At 38.9% G+C, this 25,670-nt stretch overlaps 1 protein-coding gene and 1 long non-coding RNA gene across 12 annotated transcripts in view; both read right to left on the reverse strand.

The window, feature by feature from the left end:
- DNAJC13 (DnaJ heat shock protein family (Hsp40) member C13) overlaps positions 1 to 25,321 on the reverse strand; it is a 103,439-nt gene extending 78,118 nt beyond the window's left edge. For 8 of the 11 annotated variants that reach the window (XR_004986853.2, XM_036431456.2, XM_036431451.2 and 5 more), the window contains exons 1-5: positions 25,058 to 25,321; positions 11,652 to 11,732; positions 4,999 to 5,074; positions 4,047 to 4,196; positions 3,623 to 3,664 (exon numbers count right to left, since the gene is read on the reverse strand). Coding sequence is in view for 10 of the 11 variants with exons in the window: in XM_036431456.2 (XP_036287349.1) it covers positions 3,623 to 3,664; positions 4,047 to 4,196; positions 4,999 to 5,074; positions 11,652 to 11,719 (336 nt within the window). In the remaining variant the exon portion in view is untranslated. The remainder of the gene's footprint in view (positions 1 to 3,622; positions 3,665 to 4,046; positions 4,197 to 4,998; positions 5,075 to 11,651; positions 11,733 to 25,057) is intronic. The other 3 variants (XM_036431453.2, XM_036431452.2, XM_045579290.1) reach the window with 3 other exon arrangements.
- LOC123652057 lies at positions 2,084 to 3,273 on the reverse strand. Its single transcript, XR_006741139.1, has 2 exons — positions 3,097 to 3,273; positions 2,084 to 2,888 (listed from the first exon to the last, which is right to left on the reverse strand). It is a non-coding gene; the product is annotated as an uncharacterized LOC123652057 (long non-coding RNA).
- Positions 25,322 to 25,670: the final 349 nt, after the last annotated feature.

The raw sequence follows: 25,670 nt of genomic DNA on the forward strand, positions 1-25,670 counted from the left end.
TATATATATGTGTGTGTGTGTGTGTATATATATGTGTGTGTGTGTGTGTGTGTGTGTGTGTGTATACATATATATATATATATATATTGTTTTTAAGAATGTTCTCTCTAATTTAAGAAAATATGTCCTTATTAAATTAGCAAAGTTTTGGGTTATAATATTTTGTAAAACAATTTTAAGTCACTCTTATGCAAATATACAAAAAGAAAATAAAGGAAATTTTAAATAGAAATGTTATTGTAAAATATTTTATTGAGGAAAAATTTCAACTTTTGTTGATAGATTCTTTTATTTAAGTTAGATATAGAAAAGAGCTAAGTCACATTTTGGAGAAGAGATTGTATTCAATTTAAACAACCTGAGCTAGTTCAGTCTATTAATATAGATTTTCTTTCTACATGCACAGAAAAAGCTGAAGCATCAGTCCAACCTTAAGCTTTTCTAATCATACCAATGGGAAGTTATCTTTGATGTTTGATCTTATTTGCAAGTATAACTCCATTTAGACTATAACATTTTTTCATAAGGTGAAGTACCCAGTATTAGAAATTATCAAAATGGTCAACATCCACTTACTACCCAGTTTAAGTTATTAAAAATAAATGTTTAGTTGAGGCTACTAATCAAAATTTATGATACAGAAAATTTATTTAAAATACAGGCAAAATCAGGCAGAGAATATAAGGATAACAAAATGTTAGATGTGAAATGAGTATCCCCTTGCCCACCCAAAAAGTCCACAGTTTCCTATCTATCAATATGGTCAGTTACATGACTCAAGGCAAAAATAAATTGGTTGCTCAAAAGTACAACTATTTCTAATACTGAAATAAGAGAAATTATCTTGTCGATGTTCAAACGAGAGAGTAAGGCATGCATTATATAATAAACACCTCCACTAACATCCCATCACTAAACTCCATAATGAGGTTCATAGGATATTATCACATCAAGTCCCCTCAGCATTATTGGTTGGTAGTAATCACACACATTATCCAATATAATAAAGCCCAGCAACTGAATAGCAGAACGACCAGAACAACCGGTTGGCCAGTTGCTATGATGTGCACTGACCACCAGGGGGCAGATGCTCAACACAGGAACTGCCCCATAGTGGTCAGTGCACTCCCACAAGGGGAGCACCGCTGGGCTGACCAGGATAAGTAGGCAGGAACCCAGGCTGCGATAGTAGCCTCCTCGCCATAAGGGGCTCTTCCTCACTTTCTGCCGCTTCTTCCAAATGCCTGCAAGCCACCACTGGGCTTGCAGAGCTGACCCCAGAGACTGGGAGGCGGGTTTGTGGCAGTTGAGGGACTGAGGCCTACTCCACTGCCGCTCAGTGCTATTGTCCCTGGGCCCGGCCCTAACCAGGTCCTCTAAAGAGGTGAGTGCTCAGACTCCACGGAAGATGCCGGACCAGGGAGCAGCTTCTCAGAAGGCAGGTCCATAGCTGCTCAGCTGCCCGGGATGAGCAGTGCTCCCACAGCGGGCCGATCCCCACATGCCACCCCTCCCCCCACCAGTGCATGAATCCTATGCACCAGGCCTCTAGTAGTTCCATATGAGGAACTCTGCACGAAGACAAAAGGGCCAGCATTAACCCAAAAATATATTTAGAGCCTTGATTCTGAATGAAAGGTGAAAGTATGCCATACCTCTCCAGGAGTCAGGTGGCAGGGAAGGCACAAAAAAGGTGGCACTTTTCCAATCTATGCTTATTTACATGCCCAAACCCACTCTGCAGGATATTCTCCATTCCTCCCAGCAGATAATTAACTGTCATAATGAGACACTGGAAACACTATTATCCCTCAGGACTGTGAAGGTCAAAAGAGAAATTTAGAAAACCCTGATTTAGAGTATATCTAGGGACGATTTTGAAGGTTTGAGGGCCAAATTCATCTTATGCAAAAGTGTAGTTTGGCCAGCCCAGCATTTGCGAGGAAGAGGAGGTACCACTTATTCCAGATGTAAAGTCAAGTGGACTGTCCCCTTCAGGCACTCTTCTAGAGATATTGTTTCCACCCCAACGTCTTAAAAAGTATCAAGTTGAAGTTGACTGATATAAAAAGCTTATTAAAAAAAAATCAAACTGTAAGTATGCTAAACAGATGAGATATACAGAAAGATTACCTGCTAACATAAAATAATTAAAGAATATCAAATTATAATTTATAGAAATCTGTTATCTCATCAGGGAACAAGAAACAAGCACCTTGCCATTTCCATTAAACTATCTTAATGGTTCTATGGCAACCAGCCAATTGCTTGAGCAGTAAGGCTTCTGGGATGTTAAACCAGTAGATGATGAGGACTTTAAAAAGACAGGGGAATAGCACTGCCAGCATATCAGACTTCAGTTCCTGTCTTTTGCCAGAAGCTGTAGTTCTGAACACTGCCCCCTCCTAACCTCAGTTATAAAAACATATCTTCTCATGAAAAAAAAAAAAAAAATTCACTATTTCAAGGGAGTAAAAAGAGCATAAACATCCATTTCCCTAGCCCAGAAGTTTCGGATTTAGTTTAAATGCTGTCATAACATGACTAGAGAAAATCTGGGGAAAACTAAGAAGATTCTAGCTAATAAGCATGACTTCCTCAAAGCTGTTGGTACATCACAGAAAACTACATTATCAGCCAGATCCAGTGCAAAAATAAATAGTAAGACAACTTTCATATACCCAAACCTTACAATTTCCATGTTCTGAAACTGGAAACTCTCACACCAAAAAAGAACTATTGCATGTTCCAACAGGTACTGTCAGCAGTGTGATGTCATTGTTGCTGTTTAGAATACTAAATCAAGACTAGTTGAATGGTGACAGCACTGTTTGCCCCATAATTCTCTGCCTAAAGATTTTCCCCATCTACCAGCTTTAACAGTCTAACTTAGGGGTGGCGAACTCAATCAGAGAAGGGGCCAAAATCTAAAATCCAGCCTAAATCGCGGGCCGAATGGCTTACTGAACAGTCATAAACTGTCATTGTGATGGAAACACAGCGGAGTGCAGTGATGACAGCGCAGTGCGGGCCACATTGCAAGGCCTGGCGGGACGGATTTGGCCCGTGGGCCTTGTGTTTGACACATGTGGTAACTCCTGATATTTGAGTTTCCAGTTAAACCACATTCATCTTTCTAACATGTACTATCAGGAGACATTAAATCTGTGTTTTCTTTTTTCCCTGTTAGCTTTGCCAGAAAAAGAATATATAGGTCATGGAATGATTTTTACAATAAAGAGCAACATTTGAACACATAAAAAAATCTCACCTAAAAATAGACAAACATGTAAATTGACTGTACCTCCGCTACGCCCACAGTCAAGAGTATGCAAATTAACCCAACAAAAATGGTGGTTAATTTGCATACAGACACTGAGCAACTGGGGGCAGGTGGGACACTTGCCTCGTCCCCATGACGATGATGCAGGTGTCCCACCCCACCCCAGGTCTCTCAGGGCCTCTGGGCAGTGTGGGAAGTTGGGGCCAGAGTGGAAAGAGGTGGCTCCGGGGCAGAGCAGAGTGAAAAGGCGATGCCAGCAGCCAGGGAAAGGAAGGCCCATGCTAGCACGAATCTTCCTGCATTTGGCTTCCAGTATATTAATAAATTTTAAATACTTACCCTTCCTGTAATTTTTCCTTCTGAAAAATCAGTCCTAAATCTCTGAAAGAGAAAATATAACCACAGTTGATAACAGATTGGTTGGGAAGAATCCAGAACAAGTAAAATCACAACTTGGTAATCTTGATATTTAAAAAAGGATATTTAATAGGAAGTGTGTGGAACTTTAATGAAAAACATGAAACAGTAATTAAACATAACTGCTTTGTTCTACATATACACTTAAAAGGCTAAAACCATCGATTATATAGGATTTTCCTCTCTTTCAGATAGAGAAAAGTGACAGTTTCAGTGTGTTAAAGGTCAATAAGAGGACATAAGCATAGTGAGACCAGAAGCTCTGAACATTTAATATCTTACTTTAATATAACTTTCATTTTATAAAGAAGAAAAATCTAGTTTATTAACATGGAACTGTTCTTACCAATGCTTCTGTAAGAAGTTCTGTTCTGTGCTCTGTAGAAAATTTCAAAGTTTCTGACTTTTTTCCACTGCCTTTACGAAATGTGAGGTTGAACTCTGTACCCTGTCCTCTTCCAACAGGACTGATGCCACAAATGTCTCCATAAGGCCACTAACAAAAGAAAGGAAATACTTGGCCTGGTGCTATAATATAGTGTAATAATATAATTATTATTTTCCCTACTTTAATTAGACAATCATAAAATAAGAAAAAATTTACAAAATAATACTGAGGTCTAGAAGAAGCTGTATCTTAGAGTAATTCTATAACAAAAACCTTTAAAAGCTTTCAATCATGAGAGACAATGAAACATCCTATTCATATCCACATTTTAATGATTAATGGCATTAATTCAAACAATCTAAAATAAATACATAGAAGTAACACACACTGGAGAAAATTTTATTACCTGCAAATATGTTAAAAACAAAAAGAGGAATCTGTAAAGCATGCCTAATTTACAATTAACATTAGCTAGAATATATATAAATATGTTTATCCATGTTCAGGTTAGTATTCACTTTACAATTAGTAACCCTGGTTCCATGACAAGTATTTTCCAACCACTACTACCCTTGTGACTATACTTGTGACTTCTGTATGCCTGTATTAATTACACTAACAATAAGGCTTAAAAAATATAAAGAATTTATCAATTTTACATAAGATGGCTAAAATCTATAGATAGTAACATATCAAAAAGATATTATGTTTAGAGCCTAGAAATAAGCACATTCTCTTCCTGCCTCCCTTTCATTAATTTATTTTTGGTCCTGAGCATTGAAATCTCTTTCATATTTGGCATTCCTATCGTCAAGTTTTAATCTGTTTCAAGCCAAGGAGTTAAGGATCATAGCCTAACTTTTAAAATTCAAATGGTATTCAAACACCTAGCAGCTTCTAACATGATTACCTGATTTGTTACTTCTAAAGTATTGGGATTATATGTAGTAATCGCATGGGTTCCAACAGAAAAGACACGCTTATACCTACAAAGAAAAACAAGTACTTAAATTTAGTCTTAAAACAAATATTCTGCAAAAAAATATATATGACATCAACACAAAAGGAACATTTCAATAAATAAACAGAAATATGTCCATTGATTGTGACTAAATATAATGTAGTTTTATATTCTCACATTTTTTAACATCCTACCTAATAAAAGAGTAATATGCAAATTGACCGTCACTCCAACACACAAGATGCCCCCCCCATGTGATCAAAGATGGATGCTCCCATGTGGCCACAAGATGGCAGTCAGGGGAGGACAATTATCAGGGCAGCAGGGGAGGACAGTTGGGGGGAACCAGGCCAGCAGGGGAGAGCAGTTAAGAGAGACCAGGTTGGCAAGGGAGGGCAGTTAGTAGTTACTGGGCCAAAAGGGGAGGGCATTTGGGGGCAAGCAGGACAGCAGGGGAGGGCAGTTGGGGGTGACCAGGCCGGCAGGGAGGGCAGTTGGCAGGGAGGGCAGTTGGGGGTAATCGGGTCAGCAGGGGAGCAATTAGGTGTTGATCAGGCTGGCAGGGGAGTAGTTAGGGTGTGATCAGGCTGACAGGCTGAAGCAGTTAGGCGCAATCAGGCAGGCAGGCAGGCAGGCAGGCAGGTGAGTGGTTGGGAGCCAGCAGTCCTGGATTGTCTAGATTGTGAGAAGGGTGTCCAACAATCCCACCGGTGGGATCAAGCATAGATGGACAGTCGGATGTCACTCGAGGGATCGCAAATTGGAGAGGGTGCAGGATAGGCTGAGAGACAAACCCCACCCCCCACCCGTGCATGAATTTCGTGTACCGGGCTTCTATTTCTAAATGTTATTAGGCCGAAACCGGTCTGGCTCAATAGATGGAGCCTGCGGACTCAAGGGTCCCGGGTTCGATTCTGGTCAAGGGCATGTACCTTGGTTGTGGGCACATCCCCAGTAGGAGGTGTGCAGGAGGCAGCTGATCGATATTTCTCTCTCATCAATGTTTCTTAACTCTCTCTCTTTCTCTCTGTAAAAAATTAATAAAATATTTTTTAATGTTATTAGTATTAAAACTCACCCACCACTCATTTTACTGTGAACTTGTGAGATCCTGAAGTAGGAAAATATGATATATACAAGTAATCTTGTTTTGTTAGCATACATAAAGTTAGCAAAGTACCACCTGATGAGGCCAAAAGATTTAAATGGAAAAACTTTATTAAAAACAAAATAAAACACTGTACACTACTAATTCTTTCAAAATATCCTTTTAACAAAACCATGATATATAGAAAGGAAAAGCCATGACCAGCAACTGGTCAGTCACAGTCATATTCTGGAATCTTAGTAATTTCTATTTAAGCAACTACCTATTACTTTTAATGTTGCAATTTTATAGAAGTTGGAAACATACACCACACACAAGCAATTTTCACTTCTCAATTCACTTCCTTCATTTAAAATAACAAACATCTAAAGTAAAAAAAAAATTTGGATCAGTAATCCTTTAGAAGAGAGGAATCCATAATGATAAAAGTAAAACTGAATTAGAAACCCTTATTTAAAACTGAAGAATTTGTTCTCTGGAAATAAAATAATAGGCAAAACATTAATCTTAAGGGGGAAAAAAACAAAATTCTATATAATAAAGAGGTTATATGCAAATTGACCCTCACGCCCTCACACAAGATGGCCACTCCCATGTGGTCAGAGATGGCTGCCACAGATGGCTGGCAGGGGAGGGTAGTTGTGGGCGATCAGGCCAGCAGGGGAGGGCAGTTGGGGTGGAACTGGGCCTGCAGGGGAGGGCAGTGGGGGAGACTGGGCTTAGAGGGGAGGGCAGTTAATGGGGACCAGGCCTGTAGGGGAGTGCAGTTGGGGGGGTGGGGGGAACCTGGCCTGTAGTGGAGGATGGTTGGGGGCAATTGGGCTGGCAGGGGAGGGCAGTTGGGGGCAACCGGGCCAGCAGGGGAGGATTGTTGGGGGGGGACTGAGCTGGCAGGGAGGGCAATTGGGGGAGGGGGAACAGGCCTATAGGGAGGGCAGTTGGGGGTTACTGGGCCTGCAGGGGAGGGCAGTTGGGGGCAAACAGACCTGCAGAGAAGAGAAATTGGGGGCGAAAAGGCCTGCAGGGGAGGGCAGTTAGAGACGACCAGGCCAGTAGGGGAGGGCAGTTGGGGACAACTGAGCTGGCAGAGTAGGGCAACTGGTGGAGACCAGGCCTGCAGGGGAGGGCAGTTGGGGGCGACTGGGCCAGCAGGGGAGCTGTTAAGCGTCAATTAGGCTGGCAGGGGAGTGATTATGGAGTGATCATGCTGGCAGGCAAAAGGGGTTAGGGACAATCAGGCAGGCAGGAGAGCTGTTGGAAGCCAGGAGTCCTGGATTTTGAGAGGGATTTCCCATATTGGAGAGGCTGGGCTGAGGGACACACATACCACCAACCACGAATTTCATGTACCGGGCCTCAAGTCCTCTTATAATTTGATTAACCTCTCTAAGCTTCACTTTCCCCCATGAAGATGTTGATAATAGGCATTATATGTGTGTATGTGTGTGTTTATCTCTCACAAGGAGATTATAAGAAATAATTCACATAAAGTGCTTGTCGATTATTATTTACAATTGATAAATGTTACCCATTCCTATTGCTATTATTCTGCTGATGGAGTAATAGGGAAAATGGATCAAAACTCCAATACTCTCTGAACTAATTGTAATTAGTATCGTTATCTTTCCAGTAGTTATGACTCATACATTCATTTTTAAACATAAAACAAAAAGACAAATTGGTAATTCCTCTTACTATATTATTGAGATACTCTGATTTTACTCAAATTCCACCCGAAAAATCAGTTTCACTCCCTGAACTCTTAAAATTTACTCTATCTAGCAATTATACAGACTATCTATGAGGGTAGACTATCTATGAGGGTAGTGCGCTCTGCCATTGAATTTCATGGACTGATCACCTACGTGAAGTTAAAATCCTGTTCAGATACTAAAATGCTACTCTTATATTCGGAACCCTGATATGCAAATATAAGTGACAATAGGTAAATTTTACTGGATGTAACTTCCATCCAGAATAAATTTAAAACCCGTATTTTGAACTTCACTCAAGTTTTCCATAGTGAATCTGCACTGCTCCCTCCTATCAGAAATAGCTTGCTTAGGCCAAAAAGGAAACTTTGCTATTTTATGCAAAGAAAAGTGCTTTTTAGCTCTGAAAACAACAGAACACTGTTGAAAGAAATTTTAAAGATCCAAACAACAGAAAGGCATCCCTTGTTCATGGAACAGAGACTTAATACTGTTAAGTTGGCAATAATTCCCTAATTAACCTACAGAAGTAATGCAATCCCTATCAAAATCCTAGGTGCCTTTTTTGTAAAGCTGACCAGCTGACTCTAGAATTCATATGGAAATGCAAGAAATCCAGAACAGCCAAAATAATTTTGAAAATGAATAAAGTTGGAACCTCAAACTTCCCAGTTTCAAACTTAGTACAAAGCTTCAGTTATCAAGACAGGATGTTACTGGCATAAAGATAGGTATATTTCGACAGAATAGAATTGAGAGTTCAGGAATAAACCTTTACATTTTTATTTATGGTAAAATGATTTTTTTAATCCTCACCTAAGGATATGCTAATTTTAAAAAGAGAGGAACAAAAGAGAAAAAGAAACTTTGTTATGAGAAACACCAATTGTTCTCCTGTACACACCCCAACCAGGGATTGAACCAGCAACCTAGTTATGTACTATGAACGGGAATCAAACCTGTAACCTTTCAGTGTATGGGACAATGCTCCACTCAGCCAGGGCTATGGTCAATTGGTTTTAGACAATGATGTCAAAACAATTCAATGGGGAAAGAATACTCTTTTCAATAAATGGTGCTGGAACAACTGGATATCCATATGTAAAAGAATGAAGCCAGATCCCTACTTCATACAATATACAAAAATTAACCCAAAATCAAAGCTATAAAACTCTAAGAAAACATAGGAGTCAATCTTTGAGACCTTAAATTAAGTAATGGTTTCTTAGATATGATAACAAAAGTGAAAATGACAAAAGAAAAAATAGATAAATTGAAAAATCATCAAAATAAACTCAGTGCTTCAAAAGATACTATCAAGAAAGTAAAAACCCACAAAATAGGAGAAAATATTTGCAAATCATGCATTTGATTAAGGGATTTGTATTCAGAATATATAGAGAACTCTTACAACATTAAAAAGGTAAATAAATCCAATTAAAAATGGATAAATTATCTGAATAAATGACATTTCATGACAGACCCACAAAAGGCCAATGAGTAGTGAAAAGATGTTTAGTCATAAGGGAAATAAACAATGAGATACTATTTCATAGCCAGTAGGATAGCTAAAATAAAAAAAGGCAATCACAAGTGTTGGCAAGGATATGGAGAAATTGGAATCACAATTACCGACAAGCTCACAAAGCAAAAAATATTACAATAAGTTTGTTCTTTAGAATTAGTGCATCAGCATACAACTGTATTAAAAAGAAGTTATATTATGACTGGAGGCCTGGTGCATGAAAATTCATGCACTCGGGACAGGGGGTGCCTCAGCCCAGCCTATGCCCTCTTACAGTCCAGGACCCTTCAGGGGATGCTTCCCTACTGGCTTAGTCCCACTCACAGGGGGATCGGACCTAAGCCATTAGTTGGACATCCTTAGCCCTGCTGTGGAGAGGCTCCCACAACTGCCTCTGTGCTGGCCAGCCATGAGCCAGCTTCTGGCTGAATAGCACTCCCCCTGTGGAAGCTCACTGCCACCAGGAGGCAGCTCCTGTGCTGAGCATCTGCCTCCTGGTGGTCAGTGTGCATCATAGCGCACCAGTCGTTCCGCTATTAGGGTCAATTTGCATACTGCCCTTTTATTATATAGGACTAGAGGCCTGGTGCATGAAATTCATGCACGTGGGTTTGTGTTCCTCAGACCAGCCCAGCCTTCTCCAATTTGGGACCCCTCAAGGGATGTCCGACTGCCCGGATGGGCAATCGGACATCCCTTGAGGGGTTGTCCTCTCACAATCCATGACTGCTGGCTCCCAACTGCTCGCCTGCCTGCCTTCCAGATTGCCCCTAACCACTTCTGCCTACCAGCCTGATCACCCCCTACCCACACCCCTGACAGTCTGATTGATGCCTACCTGCTCCCCTGCCAGCCTGTTTGCCCCTAACTGCCTTCCCCTGCAGACCTGGTCCCGCCCAACTGCTCTCCCTTTCAGGCCCAGTCACCCCCAACTTCCCTCCTCTGCCAGCCTGGTCACCCCTAACTGTCCTCCCTGCAGGCTTGATTGCCCCCAACTGCCGTCCCTTGCAGACTTGGTCCCTCTCAACTGTCCCTTCCTGCTGGCCTGATCACCCACAACTTCCCTACCTTGCAGGCCTGGTGCCTCCCAACTGCCCTGCCCTGCTGGCCATCTCATGGTGGCCATCTTGTGTCTACATGGGGGCAGCCATCTTGCGTGTTGTAGTGATGGTCAATTTGCATATTACTCTTTTATTAGATAGGATAATCAGAGCAATCTACCACTTGAGGAAAAAATAAGGATCGTTTAAATACACAAACTATCTAAGGCTGCTTACAGAACTAGACAAAATATGCCAATTTTCTAACTTTGCTCAATGAAATTAATTGAAAAAATAAAGTCAAGATAAGTATTCTACAAGGATAACAATTATGCTGTTTATTTTAGGCATTCATACAACTGAACTACCAAAAGGAAATAAAACACTCAAATCTTTCAAAATTATAGTCAGTTTGCCTATGAAAACCAGAAATGCTACAGAATTCAGATGTTGCACCATTCTAAGTTACCACACTGTTCCCTAAAAATGAAGTTAAGAACAAACACTAAAGTTAATGGCTTTGTACATATATCATGTTTTATCTTAGGCCTACTCTAGAATAATGTAGTCACCTATTTGTCAAAATGTGGCATACTCTTTCATACACTTCATATCATGTCATTTAATCCTTACAGCAATCTGAGGGGCAGGAATTAACATTCTTTTACAAAAGGAAAACAAAGCTACTACATCTTAGTCTGACCTGGAAAGCTAATAAAAAATGTCACTGCTCCTTCCCATGGAAAAGAAAAGATGAAATCCAATTTTTAAATTTCTTTACACACCTAAAAATGATTATAAGATGCACTATTGATATATTTTCTCTGATAGTCAAATGGACATGGAAATCTGTTGATCACATACAGGCTAATATGGGTGACAAAGTTGTGAAGTTAATACTATGTTACTACTGCAAAAACTCAACATTAACTGATAGCAATCAAAAGAGTTTGGATAACTGGCTTATTCCTTCTGTTATTTTTAATTCTTACCAAGCTCCTTGCCAAGACAGACATAGAATACCAGAAATGTCAAAAGAAAAAAGAGCAATAAGTATTCCAAATGTAGCATCTTGGTTTGAAATATGCACAGATGCTTTTAAGAGAGGGCTGAATGGCATTAATAAGTTGTGTCACACAACTCAAAATATTGAAAGAATACTGTTTACATAATACTTTATAGAAGTACAAGAAAATAAAACCAACAAAAATACATACTTTCCCCTCCACGAATGTTTTGTTGTGTAGAAACATGCCAGATCCTTATTTTCCCTGATTATGTTCATTTTGTGCTGAAACCTGGAAGATAAAAATATGGGTGAGAATTTAGTACAGTTATCCTTAGAGTTTTTCCTGAATCATATCATACTTTTATAGCCTGCCATATGGTACTGATTTTAAGACACAACTTTTTCTACTGGACCAGTGGTCGGCAGAGCCATGGCTCACGAGCCACATTCAGCTTGCGAGCCTCGGTTTGTCACTCTGTTGACTAATGAGTTTGCCGCAACTGTCATATACTACCCTTTACCTCTTTGCACACAATATGCCACAACTGCCTAATCCTCACAGCTTCCAACTTACACAGTAACATTTAGTCTAGTCCAGTGGTTGGCAAACTCATTAGTCAACGGAGTGGCAAACCGCGGCTCATGAGCCAGCCACATGTGGGTCTCGAGCCGCGGTTTGCCGACCACAGTACTAGACCATAAGTTTTAAAGGAGAGGGAATGATCTATTCGTCTCTGTATTACAGCCATATTGTGACTGTCTGCTCTCCTCCACTGCACTGGGCTTCCTGAAGATAAGAACTGCCCTCTATCTATATTCCAAGTATAGTGATCTAATAAAAAATGTTCAAGTAAATGAGTGTTTAAATCTCACATTGCCAAACAATGCCTTGGCACATGATAGGCACCTGAAAATGTTTGCCAACTGATAAACCAATGGGAAAGGTTTTTGTGGAGGTGCTAAGTGGCAGCCCTTTGCTGTCACTTTAAAGGCAAACTATCCTATATAATAAAAGCTTAGATGGCATCGCACGACAAGATGGTCACCACAAAGGGCCACCACAAGATGGCCGGCAGGAAAGGACACTTGTGGGCGACCAGGCCAGCAGGGGAGTAGTTAGGTGTCGATCAAGCCTGTATGATTCAATTAAGCTTTCTTTTTTTATATCTTTATACACTGATTTAACTTTTTTAACCAGTAAGTATTCTTTTAATAATTGGAATAAGACCATTTTCTTTCAAATAACATTTTTGTAACTATTTTTGAAACAATTCACATACCATAACATTCACCGTTTTAAAATGTATAATTCGGGGGGGGGGGGGAGGTATATTGAGCTCTACAATGAACACCACTATTTTTAGAACATTTTTTTTTTTTAATCACTCCATAAAGAAATCCTCTCCATTCCCTTTACTCCCAGCACCTGGCATCCACTAATCTTCTTTCTGTTGCTATGGGTTTGCTATTTTGGACATCTCACATAAATGGAATCATGTATTATGTGGTCTTATTAGTTTCTTTCCCTTAGCATAACATTTTCGAAGTTTATTTGTATTCTGGAATGAATTAGTTTCCTTCTAGTGTATATATTATATAATACCACTTTTTGTTTATCCATTTATCAGTTGATGAAAATTGGTGTTGCTTCTACTTTTTGGCTATTATCAATCACACCACTCTAAACATTGTTTTCATAAACATGTTTTCATTTCTCTTGGGAATATACTTGAGTGGTAAAAACATGTTTATATTGTTTTAAAAATTGCTTTCTTCATTCCTACTTGTCTTTGTATTAGCAAATTAATGAGGACTTCTGTACTCTATGTAGAATGCTCTTCCTCTAGATACCTATATGTCTCACATCTTCGCCTCAAATCTGTATTCAAATGTCATCTTTAGAATGAGCATATCCTAACTACTGTTTCCCCGAAAATAAGACATCCTCCGAAAATAAGACCTACTTACAGGTTTCCTTCTGAGTGAAATATAAGGCATCCCCCGAAAATAAGGCCCCCCTAGGCTAAACATGAGAGATTTGGTCCACTGATTCTGAAATGGAGTCACAAGAAATTCACCAGGAAATTCAGAAATTGGATTGTTATGATGATGTTCCAGAAGATGATGACATGATTGTCATTGAAAAAATGAGTAAATTCTTGATACTGTAGGATTCGCAGTTTGTCTGGTTTGTGTTGACAACTACCGTACTACCATACCGTATACAGGTAATAAATTTTCTTTATTTTCATTTAACAGTAAGTGTGTACCGTGTTCTTCTTCATGGAGAAACAAGACATCCCCTGAAAATAAGACCTAGCGCATCTTTGGGAGCAAAAATTAATATAAGACACTGTCTTATTTTCGGGAAAACAGGGTATCTTGTTTTAAACTATAACCATTCTCCTCATTCTACACTCTCTATTCCGTTTCACTCCTCTCATTTTTCCTCCATAGCACCTTTCATTTCATAGTTTAATGTGCAATTTATTATATTTATCTTACATCTATTCCTACTAGAATATCCAGAGAGAGGTATTTTTGTATTAAGCATGTATGTGTTATATATATCTCACATCACGCATATATCCCCAGAGCCTACAAGAATGTCTGACAAAAAAACAGGAGCTCAGTAAGCATTTGAGTGACTGAGTGAAATGCAGCAAAGTTATGGGAAATTCTGATGCTCTCTCAAGAGATACTCCTCCCAACAAGGTTTTGCCAAACTTTCTGAACAAGCATCAATTCATGCTCTGAGGAATAGTAAGAGAACCACAAGTAACAGCAAGTTTAGAGAAACCTTTATTGTTACCAGAGAGGAAATTTCTCTTAACAGTCAACTGACAATCTTCTTCTAAGTATGTATGGAAACAGCTAAATATAGTCCTCCCAGTTGGAGTGTTTTCTTTTTTTCTGAACCGTGTATCTGGGATGACATAGTCAGCTAACCAAAACTTATTAAACCAGCAAACATTATCCCTGCCTTCTGAATCATTTGCTGGATAAAATACAGGATTTCTGAGAACGTGCCCAAAAAGTAAAAAATAATGGTCTACAGATATTTTTCCTTTACTGTAACTGAAGTTTGGAACAATGGAAGAAAAAGGAGAACAGAAAAGGTAATGAATGATATCGAAGAGTGGAATTTGGATACCTAGTCCATAACTTAAGACATCAGAATGACTGACTCTACCAAGGACCTATCTTGGGAAAACTAACAAGAAAATGTGTTTGAGTAAAGACTGGTTGATATCATTGGAAAACTTTAAAATGAGAATGAGAAGAAAAAATAAAGATTTTTTAAATGACAGCCACAGGGAACTTAGGGTATGACCCAGAAAGAACAGAGATGCCTAATATATCCTGAGGAGACCAGGGGTGGGGATGGGGTATAAAGAGTTGGGAAAGAAGCAAAATAATCTCACAACCAAGCAAATTTAAGAATAATTAAAAACAAACAAACAAAAACTAAACAATGACCTTATAGGTTATCACTGATTTAGGAGAATATGTAACTCAATCAGATATTTTAGGAAAAGAATTAAAACAAATTTGGTGCATGCACCAAAAAGGTTTCGGATTCAATTCCTAAAATGTAGATGACAATACCTGTCTCAAAGGGCTGTGGTGAGGACTAAATGAGATAACTTGAATAAAGGAAGTTAGTGTGATGCTTGGCTCAGAATAAGCACTCAAAACTATTAACTGCAACATAATAATCATTACTGTACTTTAAATGCACTGAGTGGCCAGATTGTTATGATCTCTGGATGCATAATAATCTGGCTAGTGCATGAATTCATGCATGGGTGGACATGGGCGATTGGTCAGCCTGCCTGATGGTCGAACTCCTGGTTGAGGGGAAATTTGCAAATTAGCTTTTTATTATATTAGATATACACTGAGTGGTCAGCTTATTATGTGTTCAGAGATCATAATAATCTGGCCACTCAGTGTTTATTACCCCAGATAGGCAATAGTTGTTTTGAGTATTCTATTAATATTACCTCTTTTATTTTCAAGCTTACTTATAGCCTGGCTGAATGGCACAGTGGTTGATTATTGACCTATGAACCAGAAGGTCACAGTTCAATTCCCACTCAGGCATATGCCCGGGATGCGGGCACTAGCCCCGGTGTGGGTGTGCAGAAGGCAGCCAATCAGTGATTCTCTGATCACTGATGTTTCTATTTCTCTCTCCCTCTCCCTCCTTTCTGAAATCATCAATAAAAATATTACTTATAGAACTCTGTACATATTAAGGCATTCTGGGGGCAAGTTATTATTAAATTACTTGATTCTAAGTCTTTTTATCTACTAATTTCAATCATTGTACTAATCAATGTATATCACCTAAAATTTCTACCTTTAAAAGTAGTGTTTTATGGTGATTTAATCAGTACTCATGGCTTTTACTTAGTCATTAAAAAGTACACCAAAGTATTATCTTATCTGGTGGAATACACAAGGGGTGTCATTACTTTGTTATTTTATTCTTTAAAATTTATATTTCCCAAAACATTTAAAAGGAAAAAATACATATGATCAAATACATGATAAGTGAAATTTTTAAATATTACCTTGTCAATTATAACTGACACTTAAGCGTCTCTTTATTTCAACTTTATCCCTCAAAGGACTACTATTTTGCAAGTCAATCTTATTTACTGCATTTTAAATATCCCCACTTAGACATTTGGAATCTTAATTATTAGAAATGTTTCTTTACATGAAACCAACTTAATATTTTAAAATTTAACTCCTATTCATTATCTTCTCTTTCATATTTCTTTATCAAACTCTAAAAGTGGTTCTAAGTGTTGTTCTTGCAGGCAAAAACTCTTAAGCAACCATAATTCCAATTAATATTGATGAACATCTTCACTATTTTCATTATCAAGCAGCTCAATCATCAAGCAGATCATGCCAATTATCACTTACAGGCACATTATATAAATAGCAATAAACTGTCTAACTAAAAAGAAAGATAAAAATTGTTGGAAGAGACCTTGGTAGATGCCATATCACTAGCATTTGACATCCTGCCAATTTAGATACCATTTAAATTAAAGCAAGAATTTTCTGTTCAAACTAATCACTTAAATTTCATCTCCTTTACTTCTGCAAATGTCCCACTTGAAATTCTCAAAGACCTACCCATCTTTTTGATGAGAAAAACTCAAGTTCACATGCTATTTAAACTAAATCACATTGAAAGTATTTCCAATTTTTGCAAGTTGACTTTCGTTGTTTTCACTCTATTTCCTATGATTACAACACCAACAGAACTTTTTTGCAACTTCTCAGTTTATTCTTTTGAGAGAACTGCACTAAGGGTTAAAAAGTCAAATTGAGGGCAATACAACATTTTGGCTACATTCACTTTTTTCAATGAACTCCCTTGCATCATGCTTTCGAACAATATTTAATTTTCTCATATTATCTAATTTATGACTGGCAGTAAAACTGAGAATCCATTTAAGATCATTTATGAATAAAATGAGAATGATCTTGTAGAACAGTGTTTCCCAAACTTTTGACATATGTGTACCCCTTCTATAATTTTCGTAACACTGAGTACCCCTCGTACTCATGAGAACGTAGAATTAGGCGCAGCTAAGCACGGTGCAGTGCATATCCCCACCAAACTCTGTTGCAATGCGTACCCCACCAAACTCTTCCCGTACCCGAGGTACCCATACCACACTTTGGGAAACACTGTTGTAGAAGATATGATTTTGACACAAAATTGCAGGACTTGAGAGTCCACTAAGCAGAAACCTACATCAAATTGACACTAAGAACAGAAAGCAAGATGAAAGGACTTAACATCACAGGAACCCAGATTGTAGCTGGGCTTAAACAAAAAAATTTGCACAAAAAGTAAAATTAAGTGTATATACGTATCTTGTGTTGGTTAACAGTCATTTAGCCAAAAATGAATGAGTATACAGTACTCATAAAATAATACATTAGTGAATGAATGAATTGGCATTAATAAAGGCAATATGCTTTAAAACATATTTTGCTTGACCAACAGGAACTGATTTTTACACAAATACAAAAACTTCCTGAAAGCAGGTATGATAGTAATTTTTCCACTTTGAGTCCACATATCCTGTCCTGTATAATAAAAACCTAATATGCAAATAGACCGAACAGAGGAATGACCAGCCAAATGACCAGTTGCTATGATGCAAATTGACCATCAGGGGGCAGATGCTCAACACAGGAGCTGCCTCCTGGTAGTCAATGTGCTCCCTCTAGGAGAGCCAGGCTCCCGGCTGGCAAGTGCAGGCAGGTAGTAAGGAGCAAGGGATCCCAGACTGCAAGAGTGATGTCTGACAGCCAGCTTAGGCCTGATCCCCCTAAGCTGGCAGGTGGACATCCCCCTAAGGGTCCCACACTGAGGGACCCCCCCAAGTGCATGAATTTCTTCTAGTGAAAGAATAAACTCTTTCATCAACTTTGTTCTCAAGTAATGAATTAGAAACAAGAGTTTGTCTTGAAATGCATCAAAAACTTAGATCCCCCTAAGATGGATGGAAAGATGGATATGTATTGTATTAAAGCAAGTATAGTGAAATGTTAATGTGAAAATTTTGGAGGTGAGTATAGGGGTATCTACTGTAAAGTTCTTCCAATTTGACTATAGCTGAAAACTTTTCTGTTGGAGAAATTGCCTTTGCCTTTATTTTCTGACCTAACTCTACAACAGAAATACTTTTTCTGCTCCATTGTAAAACTACATCTGAAAATGTGGTAGATATTCACATGAAAGGAATAGCCTATTGAAAATACAGGGGGAAGAACCATTGCTAAGGCAAAGGCTAATCTCCTTTTGAGTGATTAATTTTGAGTAATAACTGAGGAGACTCCCTTATTACTGGCTTCTTAAAGACCTACTTTTATTTGCAACTGGCTTCAAAATCTAAGTAAATTATATCACCAAGTTACTTCAGTTTCAAAAAAAAAAAGTAAAAAATATGAATGGTTAACAGAACATTAATTTTTACCCAGATTAAAAGCTACAACTAGTCTGTCTTAGATAGAATGTGCTGTGTATGGGGAAAAACTGCTATAAACTTTAACCTGTTTTTAATTTTCAGCTTCATGTTTTAATATGTAACTCAAGTATAGGCAAAAGCATTTCCTCCTAAATAAACAAGAAATCAGTATATGTAATGTGTACAATAACCTATGTTAAACAGCTATAAAATAGATTGCAAAGGTTTTAGCACATTTCACTTTAGCTCTCTTGCTGAAGAATCCCTAATTCCAGAGATAGGGTTGTTAGAGAGAAAGCCAGTGGTAGTATCAAATTTAAGGTGGCAATCATATCTCCGAATAATTACTCAGAAGTTATAACACTGAAACGTTTGCATTATCTGTCATATCAAAATATTTTTTAAAATCCTTCTACCACCATGGGATAGGACAACATTATCTAAGATCCCCATATTACTTTTTAAAAAATCTATTCCTTTTCTATTAGAAACTGGATACATGTTCATAAAATTAAAGGGCAAGAGAAATTCAAAAGCAAATCCTAGATCTGAAGAAACACTGTTAATAATATCTTAATGAGGAAAGGGGCAAGCATATATACCTTAACAGTTAATTTTGTTAGCTTTACCTACTCAATATACATCAAATATTGAAAAAAGACATGTCTCTTCATATTTTAATCATATGTATACTGATTTCACCTGAGGGAATATTTATTTCTTACAAAATAGACATGAATCTGATTGCAAAAAAATAACATTATTTCCAATATGCACAATTATGACTCTTTCCTTTCCAAAACTTAAAAATGCCTTGAAATATTCACCTGAAAAGAACTAAGAAATGAGTTCAATTGAGCATGTCTATGAAATTAATGGTACTGATAATTTACATAATTTAGACCTACTTTCTATTTCATTTATTTTTAAAACTTGACTTATGCAATAGCCAATTATATTAGTTCAATAAATTTATCAGCTCACAAACACCTACTTAATAATCTTGTTCTATTATTGTAAACAGACCCTTTTGAGTTAAAGAGGTTTTCAATGGCCATATTTTAACTTGTAGCTGCTTTTCTATCACTATAGTATTGATAAATGCACAGTGGGGGACAAAATTCCCCAAGCATATAACAAACACAACTTAAAGTTTTAAGCATCCTAATAACCAAACATTGTTCTCTATATTTAGTAAAAGACAAATAGTTTAAATTGTTACAATTTCCCTTTAACTCACTACAAAGTAGCAATGTATAGGTTTCTAATTTGGCTCAGAAATAGCCCTATTATTCCTATCTCTGCCACAGTGCTTCACAGTTTACAGAACACTCCCAAATCTATCAGTTAACTTAAAAAAAAAAAAAAAAGTAATATTCCATTTTAAAAATTAAACCCAGAAGCTCTAAGGTTGGAGGGGTGTGGGGCTTACCTAATTTGAGATTTGATAAACATCCAAAATACATTCTATATCTTGACTAGACAGTTGTGGGAGAGAGAAACACCATACACTAAAGGACTAAAGAATACAAGTCTGAAATCCATGTATAAGAATTTAAATTTTAATAGAATTTATTAGAATGTCTTCTACATTCATAACCTTATCAATCCTTCAATTATGTTCTGACAACTCTGCTAGACAAAAATAGCATTAAAATGATTATTTTAGATTGTTTCAGGGGTTTTGTTTTTAATCTGCTATCAAAAGATCAACTTATGAATACTGCTTAGGCAGTGTGATCTACTTGAGGACAACTTAAGAGTGCTGGAACTACAAAATCCCACTGATTTTAGACTGTCTTAAGACATCACTCTTTTCAAAAGTAGTCCATAAAAGTACAAATAAAACTCAAAAAGGTAGCCTGTTCAATAAAGTTAAGATTATCTTTAAAAAACTATTAACAAATTAGATGTTTACCTTTACTGAATAAACCCCACTTAAATGTACCTTTGCATAGATAACTGTCTTAAATTAGAAGAAATTATCGCAACTATGTTGGCTTAAGTTACTTGGGACAAAAATATCCCCTAAATCTGATTCTCAAAGGAGTTCCTATGATTTTCATGACTAAGAGTTATGATTGGCATGTGCTGAGCATGTGAACACCGCTGAAGCAGAAAAATGGGCTGAAAACCAGATTAAAATTTTGAATTAAAGTAATGGTTGGGGCCCCATAAGAGACACTATTATTAAAAACACTACTAGTATTTAATTGATGGGGCTAGATACCCCTCAATGTAAAGACAATCTCAGATCAAAGAACTGTCCTCAATTAACTTTCAAATATCCAAATGGTCATTTACATAGGTTAAAAAACACACACACACAAAAACACCTATTTATAATTAACTATCCCACAAAGTATGTTTTTCCAGTTTAATATACATATATTTTCCAGAAATGCACCTATCATGTAAATGAAGATATACTTTGAGTTCTCTTGGCTTTGTTTGTGTCTATATTTTGTCTTCATTTTTAAATGGTATTTTTGTTCTGGTCTTTTTTTTTTTTCTTTCAAAACTTTGAAGTTACCATTTAATGTTTCTTTGCTTACACAGTTTCTCTGCTGTAATGTTTATCTTTGCTCCTCTGCATATGTTTTTCTTTACTTTGGCTACCTTCAAGATTTTCTTTGTCCTTTGTTTATATCAAATTGAATATAGTATATTAGGTGTGTTTTGCTTGTGTTTCAGGGAGCCAGATATTTATCATGCTTCATGTTCTCTAAGCTTCTTGGATCCTGTGGTCTGATGCCTGACATTAATTTTGGAAAATTCTGTATTTCCTTAGATACTTCAATATTTCGTCTCCTCTAGGATTCTAATTATGTACATATTAAAATGTGTGATATTACCCCCAAGCTCTCGGATTTTTTTTTTTTTTAATTTGTGTGTGTGCATGTGTGTATGTGTTTCTGTTGGGTAATTTCTACTGACATCTAAAAGTTCATTGATTCTTTCCTTGGTTGTTCAAATCTACTGAGGAGCCTAAAGGTTTTCTACATCTCTTTATTGTGTAATGAAATTTTTAACATTTTCTTTTGGTTATTTTTATAGTTTCCATCTTTCAACTGAAATTACCCATCTGAACTTGCATGTTTTCCACTTTTCAGTTTATATCTTTAACATATTAATTATAATCATTTTAAATTCCCTTATCAGATAGCATCTATATTAAAGTATAATTCTGAAAATTATTCTTTCTCTTGGGAATGTTTTTGCTTTTTGTATGCCTTGTAATTTTTTGTTGAAAGCTGAAAATGTTGCATAAGGATAGCAGAGACTAAGGTAAATGATGTTTGTGATGGAAATGGGCACGCCTTTTCTTTGCTAGGTCTTTAGTGCAGGGTGTTAATCTGTTTAGGAGTCAGGCTGGGTTTATGATTGGTTGTTGCTGTGATTATCTTCAGTGTGCCAGAAGCTTCAAATACCTGCACAATAGCTTGTGGCTCCTGTGGAGGTTGGTTTACTAAAGCAGTCTTATAATTTGTGCTGTACCTCTTTGTATATCTTGTTCTACTCCTAGTAGTATTCTGCATTTACTTGTTATTCAAAGCTTAACTTGGTGGCAGGGGATTAGGGGATACAGTCTCTGCTGTGCTATCATTAACAGTCTTATGCATACTCAATGTACCTGGACCTCAAAGGTGTGATCCCCTGACAGCAGTTTGGGGCTCAGTGTTCCTTCTCCAAAAGAGTCTTTCTCCTTTTTTGCTTCCCCAACTCAATGAATGCTCATTAACAGGGCAATCTCTTCCCTCAAAAGATTTAAGGATTTTGTGCCATAGAAGGGACAGAGGGGAAGAATCAAAGCAGAGTTTCTGCCCCTCCTGAAAGCTTTGCCGCTGTTCCTCTCCTCTATGTCAGCACAACAAATACTCCCCAGGGCCCTCCCCAATCTTTTCCAGGAGTACTTAGTGAGATTTTTGGACAGAGATTGGAGGAGGGCACACTGACCCTTCATCACTCTGTCAGCTATTCTAGTGAATGTGAATTCTGTCTACTCTTTCTGTCCTTAAATTTGGGGCTAGTGGTTTGTTCTGTGGCCTCAGCTCTTTAACAGATTTCAAAAAACAAGCCATGAATTTGAAGTCAGTGCAGTTTTTTTGTTTTAAAAGCTTCCTCTTGTCCCAGAACCAAAGGCAGTGGTTATATTATTTCTAAACGATTTCAGGATAGTAAAAGAGGTATTACAATTACTTGGAATAAAAAGGAGGTTTTTATTGGTTTTGATAAAATTGAGAAGCACTGACTTACAGGTTATCTTTCAAAACAAGTCCTCTTTAATTACTTCTAAACATTACAGTCAACATTAGACCTAAAACTATTAGTAACAACCAAATTTTTGCTGCAGTTTATCTGCATAGCCTTGCTTCTACTGGCATAACTTGGAGATAGCGCAGGTTTGGTTCCACACCAAGGCAATTCAGTGAGTATGCATTGAAGTGTGTAGTAATCTTTTTGCTGATGGAAGAACTTGCCTTCTATTTGTAAAAAATTCAACACCTGTGAAGTGCAGTAAAGCGAAGTGCTGTCAAACAAGGTATGCCTGCCTGTATTTTACTCATCTTAAGTACCTCAATCAGGAAAACAAGTGAAAGTTATGTGCAATGGAAACCTCAAATTCATCCATGTAAGTAAACCTGGTTGAAGAATGGAGCCAATTTACTTAAAACTGACCCTTTTTATTTATACCATAATTTAGTATCTACTGAGAACCAAGCTGCACTATTAACCTTTTAACAAATGTAAATGAGGCCAATATAGTCACCTAGGCAACCAGCTTTTACTTATTTATGGATAACATTAAATTCTTACAAATAACTCATGATTATCTTCAGTGATAATCCATAACTCCATAACTTTTCACGACAATATAAAAAAAATCAATTTTTTGGACTATTTACTTATTACTACCACTTTAGAAAAAGAGGAATATCCATTGCCTCCCAGTGGAATACAAATGGTGGTACTTTCCATAAACTAGGTTATAAAAGTTCTTTACATTTCTTTGAATAACCTTCTGACTCCCTCTTTCCTCCCTCAATATGCTCTACTTCCTATTTCCAAACTAGGAGTATAATGCAACATTATCTAAAAAAGGTCTTAATGTTCCATTACCATATTTAAAAAAAAACAACACCCAGATACACAAATTTGAGACATAACCTCTTAAACATTGTTTCATTGTACATTTAAAGTGTTAATGAGGCTTTCTGTTATGTAAGTTAAATCAAGCAATAAAGCACTTTGCAGAAACCAAAGATTAGTGAAATCAAGTCTTCTTAGGATACCAAACTTTTGACAGGTAGTTTCTAAATTTCCTTTTTACTTTTTTTTAAAGGCAAGTCCTGTTTCATATTCTCCTAGACTCAAAGGATACAAGGTACATCCTACAAAACCTGACCACTGAGAGCAATTTCCTCAAACTCTGCAGACAGTACTTTCAAACCTAGAAATCTATCAGAGCCATCAAGAAAGAAAATACAGTAAGAAAGACAATCACTGGGGCAGGTCCTGAAAAACTATTCTGAAACTTTACTTTTTTTCCCAAAGACACCACTCTCCAAGAGGCTCAACAGAACCCTATAAAGCCATTCGCAGGGTAGAGGCAACAGCACCTGGAGGGCCCTCCTTTTTGAGAGGATTCAGGGCAGGGTCAAAGGGAAAAACAGAGGGAGCAAATCATGGCTTCAGGAGACACCGCCACATCAGGAGTACATTTTTTTTTTTTAACTTTTCTTCTCCCCCTAAGCAACTGATAAAGGAAACAATCTCCAGACATGAGTGGCTCACTGAACACCCTAAAAACAAGGAGACAATTTAAGGAAAGGCACTCTCGTTAAGGGTACTTAAAGCAACCACATCTGTGTTTTAACAGCCACTTCACCGAGCTACTTCACCCACTCCAAAGACCGCATTCAGAGGCAAAAATCACAGCAGCGAAGGAAAGGCCAGGGTGGATAAGCTACTCTGCAGAAAGGGGGGAAAAAGCCTTGGGGAGAAACTTGATTTTGGAAGAGGAGGAGACTAGAGAAAAAACGAAGTGGGCGCCCTCCCATTTCCTACCAAAACGAAACAAAGCTAAACAAAGAAAGACAAAGTATGCGGGACGGGGGTGGGGGTTGGGGAGGAGGAGAGAGGAGGGTCGCTGAGCCTAGGAAACAGGAGTTGCCAGCATCTGTCAGGCACAGCACTCAGACTGGGCAGGAGGCTGGCAGGGAACCCCGAGGGCGGAGCCCAGAGGGGATAAGGGATGCGTGGGGTTCAAGATGTGTAGAGAGGCCGAGCTGGAGAGACAATCAGAAAACAAAGCAAAAAACAAAAACAAAAACAAAACAAAAGGCGGGGTAGGGCTGACCAAGGGAGCACCCGGAGCGAATGGCCCGGGGCGAATATCAGTGGGCTCCGGGGGTGTCGAGGGTCCCAAGGAGACAGCAGATCCGCAGCTTGGCGGGGGTCATTGCTTTCCTGAGCAGCCGGAGGCTGCGGCGGCCAAGACACATGCCTCCTTTCCCTGCCCTTAGCCTCTCCTCCACCCAACCCCCGCGGCGTGGGGAGAAGGTAAACGAGAGCCCCAGAGTCCGGTGCCCACAGAGTGGTTTACCTTGCGGGAGGCTGGAGAGGCTCCAGCCCGAGCTCCTCCCGCCACCGGCTGCGCGTCCAGAGTGGGCTGAGACGACCTCCGGCCTCCTCCCCCTGCCCACTTCCCCTTTCCCCGCGCTGGGGCTCTGCGGCTCCGCGGCCGCGGGTTCCTGGTGCCGCGGCGGCGCTGCCTCCCCCGCCCCCTCCGCCTCCTCCCTCTGCCTCTCAGAGGCTCAATCTGGAGGCCGCCATCTTCGCCCAGGCTGGGAGCGACCGCGCTCTACTGCGCCTGCGTCTCCCTCCCCGGTTATCACGGGACCCGGTCAGCTGACCCCAACTTTTCCGCCTCCTGCCCCGCCCCCTCTCGTGCATTTCCCCCGCCCTCCTAGTCCCCGGGCGTCCCCTTTCCCCGAAATGTCTGGTTCTGCCGCCCCGCCCGCCCACCCGGCCCCGCCCGCAGGCACACATGCTCAGGAGGGAGAGCCCGGATGTGGGTTCCGGAGTCCACGCCGCGCGAGAAGGGACCCGCCCCGCGGCGCGTGCTGGGAAGGACACGCCCCTGCGCGCGCACGCACGCACGCACGCGAGGATGGCCACGCCCCTCTGCATGTGGCTGTGATGCCAGAGGGCTATTG

This window comes from Pipistrellus kuhlii, unplaced genomic scaffold (genome assembly GCF_014108245.1).
Source record: "Pipistrellus kuhlii isolate mPipKuh1 unplaced genomic scaffold, mPipKuh1.p scaffold_m20_p_11, whole genome shotgun sequence".
Taxonomy (NCBI): Eukaryota; Metazoa; Chordata; class Mammalia; order Chiroptera; family Vespertilionidae; genus Pipistrellus; species Pipistrellus kuhlii.